The 13,979-nt window shown below is 39.2% G+C and overlaps 3 protein-coding genes across 9 annotated transcripts in view; 1 reads left to right on the top strand and 2 right to left on the bottom strand.

Annotated features, from left to right (window-relative positions):
• Nucleotides 1–2,542: 2,542 nt before the first annotated feature.
• On the bottom strand, nucleotides 2,543–6,367 carry LOC113686272 (uncharacterized). Its single transcript, XM_027203879.2, has 2 exons — nucleotides 5,099–6,367; nucleotides 2,543–4,052 (listed from the first exon to the last, which is right to left on the bottom strand). The coding sequence occupies exons 1-2, from the start codon at nucleotides 6,233–6,235 to the stop codon at nucleotides 3,621–3,623; spliced, it is 1,569 nt and encodes a 522-aa protein (XP_027059680.2). The 5' UTR covers nucleotides 6,236–6,367; the 3' UTR covers nucleotides 2,543–3,620.
• Nucleotides 6,368–8,006: 1,639 nt separating this feature from the next.
• LOC113685343 (pyroglutamylated RF-amide peptide receptor) overlaps nucleotides 8,007–13,979 on the bottom strand; it is a 10,921-nt gene continuing 4,948 nt past the window's right edge. For 6 of the 7 annotated variants that reach the window (XM_089180161.1, XM_089180162.1, XM_027202845.2 and 3 more), the window contains 2 exons: nucleotides 10,137–10,369; nucleotides 8,007–9,621 (listed from right to left, as the gene is read on the bottom strand). In XM_089180161.1, coding sequence (XP_089036287.1) covers nucleotides 8,794–9,621; nucleotides 10,137–10,369 — 1,061 coding nt within the window. In that variant the 3' untranslated portion in view covers nucleotides 8,007–8,793. Of the gene's footprint in view, nucleotides 9,622–10,136; nucleotides 10,370–11,377; nucleotides 11,503–13,979 lie in introns of those variants that run through there. The other variant, XM_089180164.1, reaches the window with a different exon arrangement.
• LOC149041266 (uncharacterized) overlaps nucleotides 13,357–13,979 on the top strand; it is a 2,298-nt gene continuing 1,675 nt past the window's right edge. Inside the window, exon 1 of the mRNA XM_089180169.1 lies at nucleotides 13,357–13,683. Within this exon, the coding sequence (XP_089036295.1) occupies nucleotides 13,503–13,683 (181 nt within the window). The 5' untranslated portion in view covers nucleotides 13,357–13,502. The remainder of the gene's footprint in view (nucleotides 13,684–13,979) is intronic.

Here is a 13,979-nt window from a genome sequence, read left to right as displayed (position 1 = left end):
TTGTTGATCATCTCTTCAACTCTTCTTGACAATTTCTTTTCTGCCTTGGTCAGATATGTCTCTTTTAGGTCGTTTGTGATGTTTTCCGGCAAAATCTCTGGCTTTATCGTCCAAAACATCCAATGCCTTTTTCCAGCTTATAGAAGACACATCGTGTCTCTCTAACCAACATGATTGCGTAACAGAGTTATTTCGTGGTTCAGCCTTTATTTTTGGCAGCTTTGTTTGGCCGCTATTATGTTTTCTGTATTCATTAGAGCCTTTGTCATCCCCGCTGATAGGTGGCAAACTTAAATCAGGTTTGTTTCCTTCCCTGTGTTCAGTGCCATCGTTGACAGAAATATCTGGTAGTTTTAAAACTTGTTGGATTGCGTCGTTCTCTTCATTGTACATGAAGTGTCCTGGAATCTCATTTAGTTCATCACCAAAATCATCATTGACACTAGTCTCGGTATCCAAGGAAATTTTACCAAGTTTCCGTCGGTATTTGCTTCGTCCGACCTTTCGGGACTGAAGAGTCTTCATCATGTGTGCACTAAAAAACTGGCAGTGTACAGCTGAAAGTCATTTGCGCTATAAATATTTCTGAAACAATTTTCCGTAGCAAAGCGTCACTTCTTAGTCCTAGGACCAGATTTCACATCGTGGACAATATGATGAAGTCAAGATGTACATGTAATCTTTTGTTTTAGTAACAAGGATATCAGGCCTCTTCTCTGCTGAAGAGACCTCCCATAACTTGTGCGCGAAAAATCTTCGGAATTACATAGAGCCAAACTATCGGTTTACCCAAATGAGACAGTTGAATGCGTCATCCTGAATAAATCTTTTCCGTTTTACTCAAGTTAAAATTACTTGGTTTTACTTCAGGTGCCCTCTTGGGACCTAAAGGAACAAATTAGGCTGTAATAAAAACGTGTGATGGTTAATTCCTATTTCCGTCACTAATCCATCAACAAAGAACTGTTTTCGGAGAGCCGGAGACAAACAAACTCTTTCACCTTTATAAGCTTCTTCCTTGTGAAGAATACTCATCCTAAGTTTGAATTTTGACGAACTTGGTGAATTTTGTACCGTGCCTCTGTTGCCTCTGTTGAAAAACTTTTACCTGAAATATAACCATGTCACGGTGTAGTGTGTACACATTTGGCAAACAATTACTCAAACTTGGGTTGTCGGATTAGAAATAGGAAGAAGGAAGCGAGATTGGGATGAAAAATTCTCTTAAGTGCACATGTATTCTCTGGCTCATTAACTGGTATGTCAAAAAAATTACCTTCGTCGAAGTCGTAAAGAGAGCAATTATTGTTACTTGGTTATCTGTCAAACGCAATCAACCAGTCGCAGTGGCAAAGAATAATAGAGTCAATTTTGCCAATCAGTGCCTATCACCAAAGCAAACTAAGATGGTTAAAATTCAAGGAGGGATTCATTAAAAGTAATCCTGGAAATGTCTCCTGTTTTCGGATAGGTCAGTTTTGTGTGATTGCCTTCGGTTACAGGCGCAACCTTGGCAGCTAAGCGCGAATTACACTTTACTAAATTTATGGCAAAATGAAAACAAATTTAAAACAATTGAGTAAACAAGTTCTCCGCAAGTACGGCTTCGTGAACTTCTGAAACTCCGAACGCGATGTCAAGGAGGAATCAATTGACTCCATTAACCATCAGCTGGTGAAGAACAAGCTTTCCCAATTGCGGACCCATTCTGTGCGTACTTCATTGTGTTTACAAAGAAAACGACTTTTACACTGGGCTACCGGAATATCAGCTAGATCTCTAAAACTGGTCGTCGAACATCGTGGTGACCCACCCGTTGATTTATTTTGGTTTTTCTTTTTCCTTCTTTTTTTTTTTTTTTCGTAAATTTTCATCCTTTCCAGTTGCTAGACTAACTACAATACCCATCGTTAATAACCCCATTTTAAATTCAGGCGTGCATCGTTTTTCCATATCGTCCACCCTGAAGAGGAAGAAAAGCTTCCACAATGAGTAGCTTTCTTCAACACTGATGCGAGTATTATAACGCTCTAACAAAGCGTAATAGATCCCCACAACAGCGGCTAACTTTCTGAAAGCGAATTCAAAACGGGTGCGAGAAATTACTTGTTCAGGCCTGGTATTGGGGGCAGGTTTTCAACATCTGGGCAGCACAACGCTTTTGAGTTTCTGAGGCGTCATCACCGTAAAACGTGGTGGTTGCAGCACAGGCCTCCTCTTTTAGTCTCTAATGTTTAAAGTAAAATGCCTTTATCGGCATCTCACGGTCAGAGGGTGAAACCCTCACTTCGGAGTTGCTTCCAAAATGTTTCTTGGTCTGATTTGGATCGAAAACCTACAAAGGCTTTATTTTAAATTCAGCCTGTCGTTGTCATGTGGAAAAGATTGAAATATTGGCAGGACAAAGGTAGGTTGACTAGAGACCGGTAAATTGAGGACAAATGAACAAATGGCCTGTTAAGAATGCTTGTTTACATGCACACATGTTCTTTGCTCCTACTCGCCAACAGAATACCTAAATCGATAGCCCACAGAAAAAAAATGACGCCACCTAACTAACTATGTATTTGATGATAATTTAGCTCCAGACCTATTACATACTACAATTTTTATGATAAAAAATCACAACAAGAAAATGCCTTCCTATTTGATACATTTTCTAGGACAATAGTTAACATCCACAATTATAATATAAGAAATGTAAAACATCAATTGTATTACATTGTACTTTCCTTATGCAAGTATTAGCTAATGTATATATTTAACCAAGCCTAAAACCGGAGCTCGCATTTTTTCCCCCGTACGTCTCAAGGGCACAACGCCTTGCCCCAGCCAAGACTAGAACCCGGGTCGTCCGACTCGGAGCCCAGTGCACTGACCACTGGACAACTAAACAAAGCCGTGGCGTTGGCGTGCCCGCGGTACAGTTGACCACGCATGAAAAAAGTAGCACCTTGTACGGTCGTACATCCAAATTTTTTCGGCTTGATGGGTTACTACTATTTTGTATAATTATGGGGCTACGCCCTACGAGCTCCGCTATCAATAGTATATTTAACGAACTGTAAGGGAACAAATGCATGGAATTCCCTCAGCAGGAAATAGATACAACCTTAATGTAACTTTGAGGAAACGTATAAATTCAAATATCAAACAATTTCTACTGCTACATTATTTTATCAGATAACACGGTTTCTAAGATTTTTTGTGCCTCTAACTCAACAATAAACCTTCTGCTTTAAGCTTGATATAAATATTATCCTTCTTTCTATTGTCCATTATCTCCCTAATATCATAAAAGTGTGATTTATTTTGTCACTTAAAGCTTGATTCATAAATCAACCTTATCTTCAATACCACTACTTAAACAAGAAAATTGGTGTGTTAAAAACATTTTCTTAAATGATTTAGGGAACTGGAGACTGGAGACCTTTTCAACTAAATTTCAATTGTTTTCTTTCATTGAAAATCATCCAAATTCACACAATCTTATCTAAGAGAGATAAAGTGAAATGTATGGGAGATCAAGAGATTTGTTCCATATTCAAAGAAAAGTGGGGTTTTAAACACACCTACATGAACTTAAATGTTCCATATTAGCCTCTGAGCCTTTTAAGAATTTAAGAAAACTGTGCACCATAGGCTGGTGGGTCATAAGATGGAGGAGCATTTTGCTGAAGAAAGCCATATGAAGGAGAAGGCTGTGCAAATGGTTGAGAATACCCCTGAAAGTACGGTGGTGCTGGTGCTGATGACTGTACAGCTGTTGGGTCAAAAGTGAAGAATAAGCTGTCCACATCTATTGGATAATCAGGAGCTTTGTCGCGGTGGACATACTTTGCTGACACATCTGCTGATGTGACAAGCTTCCAATGGTGGTTTGCCAGTACATGGACCAAGTGGCATATCAGACTTCTGCCATGGATTCCATCATGTCCACTAATTCCATCTCCCCAAGGATTACCCAGTAGTTTAAATTCAAGACTATTTCCATAGCGCTGCACTCTCTGAATACCAAGGGCGTACTGTGCATAAATCACATCTTGACATTTCTAAACATCAACATGGAAAGAAAGTTATAAAAGCATTATTTTGTGATGTTTAACAGTTTTTCAATCATGTTTGAATTGGGCTTCCATAGGAAATAAAAAAAAGAAAGAAAGTGAAGTGAAGCTATCTGTCTTTATTGTAGTCCAATACACTTACAGGATCATTATTGCACTTTTGAAATGCAAAGGAGTTTTCCCGTAAATACAAAAGTCTTCTCGAAGATACAAGAGACACTATGAGAGTCCTAAGAGCAAACTCTTTCAAGTGAATCTTTTATTGAGCAGTCTTACTGATTTAGTAAGCCACCTATGGAGTTTGAAGCACTCAAAGGATCATCTATAACTGCCAGAACTGATACTGTCGAATATTTTAACATTATGAAAAACTGTACCCAATTAACACAGAAGTGAAAATAGTATGTAGATAGCTATGCGGAGACTGTTGTTATCTTGACAATTGATGATTGTGATATCCTAGACAAAACTACTAACTAAACGGGAAATGTAGAGAACGATTCGATGGTGAAAATAAAGGTGAGAGAAGACATAAGATCACACTATGCAAAGTAAAGCCTTAGCCCTATGTCAAGTAGGGCTAACGCTGGAAATGAAAGCTTTTAAACTCTTTACAAAGGCTAATTTACGTTATCAATTCAATTGATAATATTTTAATAGCTTTGTTGTTGGGCACTGGCAGACTACTGCCAGATACATTTATTTCTGCAAACCAAGTTTAATTACATGGAGAAGCCTGAGTGCACACAGTAACGCATTTAGTTGTACCAATAAAAAAGAGAAAATCATCCACAACCTGCAGATCATGTTGTAATATTACTTAATGTAAAGCTATACCATATCTACTTAACAGAACTATTTCTCCTGTGTTTTTAATTTGGATCAAGTTTTTGTTTATGGGCAGGAGGGAAGAGCTGGGCTCATCACAAAGAGGAGATTAATGATAGACTCTCAAAGTGCTAAATGGGGAAGGGCTTGCAAGAGAGGTTGAAACAAGTCTTCTAAAAAATGATTTGCATTATTTATGCTCTTACCTTTGCAATGTCTTCAGGTGCATTTATTAGTCGCAGTTTGTCTGTCTCATTCAAACTTATACAGAAAACTGGAGCCTGCCTTGGCTGTGACTGTCTGAAAAGAAGGGAACTCTTATCTGACAATTTCCTTGAGCTGTCAATACTAGTGACAATGCTCCATCCATATGCCTGCATTGCTTCAATTATTTTCAGTATTAGATACCTCGAAATTACTGCCTCTTCACCTGAAGCCCACCAAGGGTTTCCACGCAGCTTAAACTGCCAGCTCAAAGAGTAGCGTGACTCTTCCTGAATACCTCTTGGCCAGTTGGTTTGGATGACATCACGTACAGCAGAAGTCAAGCTGTCTGGAATTCCAATCAACCTTAAGGTGTCGTACTTGTTGAGGCTTATGGTGAAGTGTGGTGGGCAGGGCTGCCCTAAGGCAATGCTTGGGTCGTGTTCAAAGAAGAAGGTGTTGGTACCACTTTTAAGGTTGGAATTTCCGTACAATCTCCATTGCCTCACATACAGATCAGTGACAAGCGTTTGCAGAAGCACTCTTGAATGAACTGTTTCCTCTCCGTCTGGATGCCAAGGCGTTCCTTTCAACTTGATAAATAACACAAAATTCTCAAACGACCACCTTTGGATTCCAAATGGCCATGATTTGTCGACTATGTCTTTGAAAGTTTGATGGAGTTCGGCAGGTGCATTGAGTATCATTAAAGTATCAGTGCTGCTGAGGCCCACAACCACGAATGGCTGGGAGGACAACAGTGTAATCGATATTTTCTTAAAGATCCACGTAGTAAGATCTGTTGTTCTGGTCAAGTCACTAGAAGCCAGCAGCTTCCATCCGTCACAATATAGTCTGTGAAGGACAGCACCAGCCATTGTCCGGGAAAGTACGGCATCGCCGGATGAAATATTCAGAGAAAATGGATATCCATTCAACTTGAATTCATGAGCTCCATTAAGAAGGAATGATTCTCTTTGGATTCCTCGAAGCCATGTTTCTTGGATGGTTTGACGGAGAATGCTAATTTCGCGATCTGTACCATGAATGACACGAATTTTATCGGGGTGGCGAATAGCTATGCACATATATTCAAAACCAAGAGGACGGGGAGGTAAGTTAGATTGAGAACCTCCCATTTTCAGCTCTGACAAGACTTCCACTATGATTTATTTTTCCGCATCAGCAGCCGATCTGCCAGGCGGTTCCAACACTCTCGTCCCCAGATCATCTCAGTTTGGGTCCAACTGGGCTGTGTGAGTTCCCAAGGAATCTTTCGCGACATCAAAGATTGTCAAATCAGCTCTACAGCCTCTTAAAAACACAAATGACTTAAATGTTCCTGTTACTAAAAACTGGGGTCGGTGAGGGCTTCAGACTTTACGGAAATGTGAATCTCGATAGGCTTTTTGCATTTTAGTTCACCGAACTTGTTTCTGAATTACATGCGAATGAAGCTGAAAACGTGAGTGCTTTTAAAAAGTTATATAGTTGCTATGGCAACTTCATTTGTTAAAAAAAAAAACAATCATAGCAAGTTCAGAAGTAACTGTGTATTATTTGGTACTACATTCCAGGATTGGCAAATAGCGGATGGCAAGTGCAAGAGAGCCCCCTTGATTCCTGCTATTTTCTCAAACTTCCTGTTTGATATATGTTTAAAGAGCTAAATAATGAAAAAATGTACCCAAATAGGCGATGATGCTCACATTGGAGTAAACGAGTGATACTATTGCATATCGAATCACAGTAGTAACTCATTTCTGTAAAGGACTTCCAACGAGTTGAAAATATGGGCACTGAGATAGTGTTGGAGTTCACATGGCACATATAACAAAATATACGGATATTTCTTAGAAGCTTAAACGTTGCTTTGTTAATTGCGTATAGGTTCAAGGGACGATTTGAATTTGAATGAATGAAGACAACCCTTAGTGCTTAAAGTAAGGAGACTAAGGGCCTCTTCATATGAGCCCGGTTGACCGGGCTAGCCCGGTTACCGAGATCTCGCCTCACTCCTATTTCCTTTGTAAAAATTTCGATGTGTTCATATGAGAAGGCGGGCCAGCCCGGTTACCGAGATCTCGGTTGCAGAAACCGAGATCTCGGTAACCGGGATGAAATATTTTCCCATATGAACACTCCAGCCCGGTTACCGGGATGAAAATTTTTCAACTACGCATGCTCAAACTCGTTCCCAGGGCCTCAGTCCACGTTTCGCGCCCTTTTCGACTCTTTTTCATCCCGGTAACCGGGCTGAAATTTCCCATATGAACAGACGACAAAATTCGTCCCGGTAACCGGGCCAGCCCGGTTACCGGGCTCATATGAAGAGGCCCTTAACCGTGTCCGTCGTCGAGTCCTATTGTCACTTTCTCTCCAATTTGCAAAAGTCAAAACATAACGGCGAAAATCCAAGAATGTATGAAGCTAGGAATATAAAGATGTAATAAGCGTACGCATAAAATCGTATCCTGATTTCTTCCCTTTCAGATAGTTACTTTGATTCTATCCGTTTATGTTTTAGCTTGATAAAGAGAGTTTTCAAGTTTTTTTTCTTACTTCTAGATTGACTAGTTCAGTTAAAAAACTGAACATTTAGTAACGCTACGATCATCGTACAGGAAATTTTTCTATACGCTCGAGACGAAGAGGAAGACACTTACATCAAGAGTAATAAAAATTGAGAAAATTAAGAAAAATCTAAGAGAAATGTTAGCTATGATGCAGCCTTTTCTTTTCTGATTAGATATTATTACTGCACTTCAGAAGGTTCCTTTTCAAAAGCACGCATAATCGAACTAAATAACACAAGTAATATATGGCCTCAAGCTTAATGAAGATTGCTTTATAAGGAGGTGACTACCATAAGAGAGAAACAAAATATTAGATCTCTACACAACGAGAAAGTACTCTGAAAATTTTTCTTTATTGACTGGATCATATATTATGAATTAGCAGCGTATCATACACAGCGAGAATATATTCATTTTTTAACATAATCAGAATCATATTATAATGCGACGGAGGCTTTTTGACTAAGACTCATGAGATTATCTCGATTAGAAAAACTCATTGATGCATTAATGATCTCGCGTTTGACAGAGTCGAGAATTTCATATTGCTTCCACAGCAGCTCAGGTAATATCTAAGGCGTCTCTCCCTGTTTTACAACGAAGCTTGTTATTTCTTTCCTTCGCGATTTCCATGACAGTTGACTGAGTAATGTCATAAACAGTTTAAAATAATACATATACGTGCAAATTTCAAGCGAGTAATAAATTTCTGATTTACAGCACCTTATTCTGTTGTGAAACTGAGTTTAGTAATTGATTATACGACAACATCCATTGACTGTGTTAGTATAATTACTCAATTGGAACTAGATGCAATTCATAAATTTTCATTTGTCCCTACTTCGATTTTGAAAATTAGTAATCATTACTGTGCTTGATAGGATCATAACTAGACTGTGGTACAATTCTCGACCGAAAAGAGCGCATCTATCTAATCACCTAAGTAACTTACTTGATCCTCACTGAATAATATATCACTGACACCACACAACGTCAGGATTCTAGAAAATCTCTTATCATAGATTTCATTCCTGTCTCAACTTTTAGCTGCTGGAAAACCTGTATTTTCCAGCTCACTGTACAAGTCAGATCTGGTCACAGATAGCGAACGGGTCCACGTTTTAAAGTCTGGTATCGTGGGTCTGGTTATCACGCACATCGTTGTCAATGCCATTTTGTTGTGAACCGTTTATTTCGGTTGGCCCCACAACCGAGTCTGGTTTACTTGCCACGACTGAACTCCTTGTTGTGCTGTCTGAGCGGTGGGCCTTGTTTTCATCTTGTCCAATTGAATCTATGACTTCCAAACAAACTTTGCGTAGAGAATCTCTCCGAAAATTTGGGCTGTTAAAAAAGTAGATGAATGGATTGCAAACTGAATTGAAAAGCCCAAAGCCATAGGTAATAACTCGTACAGTATCGGCTGGATTAGGGAATGGGGCAACTGATCTCTCAATGAAGCCAGTGTATATGACAAACGGCGCCCAACAGAGGAGAAAGCATATAACGACAATTAAAAGCATCTTAGTGACGCGTTTTCTTGTTTTGTCCAGCGATTCTGAAGTAGCCCTAGACAGTGTTCCAGAGCGAGAAATTTTTCTTTCTCGGCTCCACACTGCCTTTCCCACGCGACTGTACAACACAATTATAGTGATTAACTGAATACCGAATCCAAAGATGGAAAGGAACAACAGGTAGATGAAACCGGCTGTTGTGTTGTTAGGAATGGTACGGCAATACCAAAACGTTTCGTTTCCTGATTGGATATCCTCGGTGTCAGCGAAGTAGAACGTGGGAAGGAAAATGCTGCCTCCGTAGATCCATCCCGCACTGATTAGAACTTTAGGGCGGAGCCAAGTTTTCATCGCTTGCAATGGACGAACCAGAGAGTAGTAACGATCAATGCTGATCACAGTTAGTAAACAGATAGAGCTGGATGGCGCGAGAAACTAAAAGAAAAAATGCGCCTGCAATGGTTAATAGCGCTTATTTGGTACATCTTTTTGACATCATATTAATTAAAATTAAAAAGAGAAAAAAGAGGGAGACTGATATTTATTTTGAATCAAATTCCTTAAAGATACTAAAGTTTGCTTTCTGTTATTGTTATAATCGTAAAATTGTTTAGAAGAGTCTAGTGGAGAAAGTATATCTATTCCCTTTCTTTATGGCTGGTTAATAATATGACGGTTTTTAATTCTTTATGTTTTTTGCTCAACCTACGAGACCATACTAGAACAAGTGGAATGCGAACAATAGTCCCACTAATTTGCGAAAAAGTGGTCTAGTTTAGCGCATATCAATGATCTCTAGTGTAAATGAAAATAGATTCGCGCGCTTTGTCGATAGCAGGGACTATGTCTGATAATTTGTTACCTGAATAATGATTCCATGAATGGGTTTTCCCCGCTGACTCGTTAAATGAATGCTTGTATAACAAGCTAAACCTTGAAAATGTTCTTACCTGGACGTATCGTGCTATCTTACACACCGCACCAGCTCCTGGTTTGTCCTGTTCTGGATAGTAGAAATTGATCCATATAGTCAGTGGTATGCACACTATACATACAAGCAAGTCTGAAATCGCCAGGTGAAGGAGAAACAACTGCACGGCCGACCGCCGACCGCGCCGTCGACTTGAAACAATAATAGAAGCAACTATAGAGTTACCGAATAAACCAACCAGTGAGATGATTCCTTCAAGAAAGAAAAAATAGATCATTTATTAGAGAAGTGTTAACAAAAAGTGCGCGGGTCACATAAAAAGGGTTATCAGTCGCACAAGTTGTCTGAGGAAACTTTTAAAACGCTATAGTTTAGGTATAACCTGTACATTAATTTCCATAACAGCAGCAGTGAGAAAGTGGTTTGAACCCTCGGAGTTACAGTTGATCATTTCCTGAAAAGACCTTACCTTTGACTATGACTGTTTGTGTGGACAACCTGAGCTGCTCAGCTTGTCGAAACGTCAGTCACCCTTCCACGATCAGACTACACAATCCCAAGCTCGTAACATCTTTCCTTAACAGCATTGGTCTATGCAACGCTTACCTGTACTTTTTTTTCATTCCAAATTGATCTTAAAGTCCTTTGACTAGCAATAAAAATTGACTGAATTTTTGTGAAACTTGTGATAAGTAAATACAGTGCTGCGAGTTGCGTAGGATCACACAAGGATCCACACATGAAGGACAACATGAGCTGTGTACATGTTGGGATTTTTATACATTGATAGGAAATTTATGATAGTCCGGAGAAAAATTGTTGTACCAGTAAGGTTTTGGGATCATTGCCCAGAGATCGATAAACCAACATACCTATTTTCTTCAGGAATAGAATGTTACGAGTCAGAGACCAGTGCGATGTGTTGAAATGACCTTACTATAGACTGCTGTTTTAAGGGCTTCAAGAGTCTACACGAGCTAAAACAAAAAATTTTTCTAACGCTTCTTTGTGGAAATGAAAAGTAGGTAGGGGACAAAGCTGAAAAAAATGACTACCGGAGACCAAAATTTGCACAGCAGCTGTTCAAAGAGGGAGATAGAGCACAGGATCAGTAGAAACATGTGCATGATGAAATAATTGCAAGGATTACAAGATGATTATGGATATAACATGAGTGTGTGGATCTTTGTTTCTTTTCTCAGCCAATCTTGACATATGAAAGCGTGAATCTGGACAATCTATTATATTTGCATATCTTACCAATCATTTTGGTGTGTAGTATCACTGAGTATTTTTGCGAGTTGAGCCGCGTATTTTGATGAGCCCGTAGGACAAGTCAAAATACAAACAAGGAGTAAATGATTCCATGATATTAACGTTGTCATAAATTTTATCGAAACTTTATTGCGTGTTGTAAGTTATCGACATCGTATACAAACTTAAGATGATAAGGGAATTAACGACGTCGTTGACTCGACGACATTAATAACAATTTGACGACCGTATTAAGAGAGTGTCTCTGTAAGAGCGGTCCGGTCGATTTTGCTTGAGACACGGATTTCGCTCGTTTCTCGTGTGTTGTAAGACATTCATGTACCTATACTAAAACCACAATCAGTTTGATCGGATCTCTTTATTTTTCAGAGTTTTACGGAAATTAAATTTCACGCGAGCGAAGGCTTGTTGTGACACTTTTCAAGACTTTAATTTCATACAACTTTAGAGGACAATTTACAAAAAACTACGGAACTCAGCAAAAAACAAATACCACAGCCATGTATATTAACTCTATCTTATCTATCGAGGCGACTTTCGTAAACATCACGTGTCAATCAAGGAAACAGGAAGACTTGAATGACACCTTATCGGTTCGCCTAAATCAAACACGCCAAAACCGATCAAATTCAAGGTAAATTTTTGAAAAAGTGAGGCGTTCTTAACTGATCCAACTAACATAGCTAGGAAGTAGGTGCCATAGAAAAGATAACTACAGAAAAAAACTTTGCGGCCCGACCTTTACGAGAACTTTATAACTCCGTGAACTTACCTAATTTTCGGCAATCTCCAAGTTTGGCCGCCATTTTGAGGGACTTGTCAACATGAAGCGTAACCGATATAAATCAAGCAGGTTAATCTAAAACCGTCAGAAATATATAAGAAAGCAATTCAAATGAACTTTTCTTTCAATTCAAGCGGCAAAATTTGAAATTGTTCGTTAAACTTACCATCCCCATGCGACCATTTATTCCAACAATACAAACAATTCAACTTTCTGAATTCCCCTCGTCGATTCCACCGCAAGAAATAACCTGTGCCACCCAAGCTTCGACTCGAATGTGAAGTACGAATCAAATAACATAACTGCTTCATCTTCGCGGCAATATCACGCTGGTATTTTGACTTTCCGATCGAAAAGAACGGCGATTAAGTATCGATCGGTTTGTTTACCTCGTAAACGTGACCGCTGACCAGCTGCTGAGTGAAAACAGTACGGTTCAGTGGCGAGGAGCGGGGTGAGGGGTGGATGCGGGCAGATTATCAGAAGGTTTTTGGGAACATTCGATAAACATTAGGATTCTCAGTCTTAATGCGAAGGCATACTTCGTGTTGCAGACAACTTTTGTTTTACTTAGTATTATTTTTTATTTCAAATACACTTCGTTCCAAATAGGACTAGCATCAGTTCATAGATTTAAAAACAAATCTTTACCACGTAAATAAATGTGTTTAGATAATCGAGATAACCATTGAACCTCTTGTATCGCACCGGAAATAACGTGTCTTGTCTTTGCCCGACTCTGAGAGCGTGGAGCGGCGAAGACGCGAGATACGAGTCTCGCGTCTCGCGGATTCACCATGCTCACAGGATACGCGTGACCTCACTATCTTTAAGAAAAATAAGAGACTACTCGAAGTCTGTATTCCGTTCAACCATTTCATAAGAGTGACGCGAGTCTTTCAATTGAATGAAAAAGTCACAAACCCATTCTTTACCTCACGAGCGTAACCACTGACCACTCACGAATTACAGTAGGCTTCTCCTTTGACGCGGAAATTGAAATCGTATCGAATATACAAAGTTATAATGAGTTCCTTTAGATCTCCCGAACTTGTATCGCATTGGAAACAATTACAAGTACAGGAAGAAGTCGTTCACAAGCGAGACGTTCATTATGTCTCAGGACTGCTTTTTGAATAGCAAAGATGGAAAAAACTTTGGTTCATCGTGTGGCTTAAGTGGTTTGGTACGACTGTCTGAATGCAATGACGAAGTAAAACATCATTTGATAAGCTGCCACCTGTCTAAAGAGGTTTTTAAGTGAAAATGAGCTAATCTTGGCAAGGATTGGCCTATTTCACCTCGCTCAGGAGGATAAACAAAAAAATGTGGATTTGCTATAGGCATCGCTACACTCTGGGGAAGTTTTGGAGAAGTGCAAAGGTAACACGTCAGTATCCTGATCATGATGGTGTCAGGAAGCGTATCCAAGGCAGAGATGTAATTACCTTGCATATGTCTCAGGACGTTCAAAAGCTGTTTGGAGTTATTATTCCAGTTGAATCAGGTGGTCTTCAGTAAAATTTTCTGTTATCTATTTTTGTCACGTGACATATCTGCTCGAAAAGAGAAGAAATTCTTTATTAGATGAAGGGTACTTAAGTACATATCATGTTGGAAAAAAAATAGATCTATGTGTAAGTGCTTTTCATCACAAACGGAAATATGTACAAAGTTGCTCGGTTGATAATCAATAATGTTTTTGTAGAAGATCAAATCACCTGACAACGCAATCTACTTACTCATGCGTACGGTTCACAATTATTTGCGGTCAGTTTTCCTCAGTTTGTATGATTCTCATTA

This window comes from Pocillopora damicornis, chromosome 8, assembly GCF_964200805.1.
Source record: "Pocillopora damicornis chromosome 8, jaPocDami1.2, whole genome shotgun sequence".
NCBI lineage: Eukaryota > Metazoa > Cnidaria > Anthozoa > Scleractinia > Pocilloporidae > Pocillopora > Pocillopora damicornis.
The sequence above is the reverse complement of the archived record's forward strand: the minus strand, read 5'-3'. Positions and strand labels throughout refer to the sequence as shown.

What these genes read in the sequence shown, in the direction of transcription:
- LOC113686272 (XM_027203879.2), bottom strand. Translation starts at nt 6,235, where the DNA reads ATGGGAGGTTCTCAATCTAACTTACCTCCCCGTCCTCTTGGTTTTGAA. An exon ending in CACCTGAAGACATTGCAAAG is followed by an intron (nt 4,053 to 5,098) that starts GTAAGAGCATAA and finishes GTTGATGTTTAG; the next exon opens with AAATGTCAAGATGTGATTTA.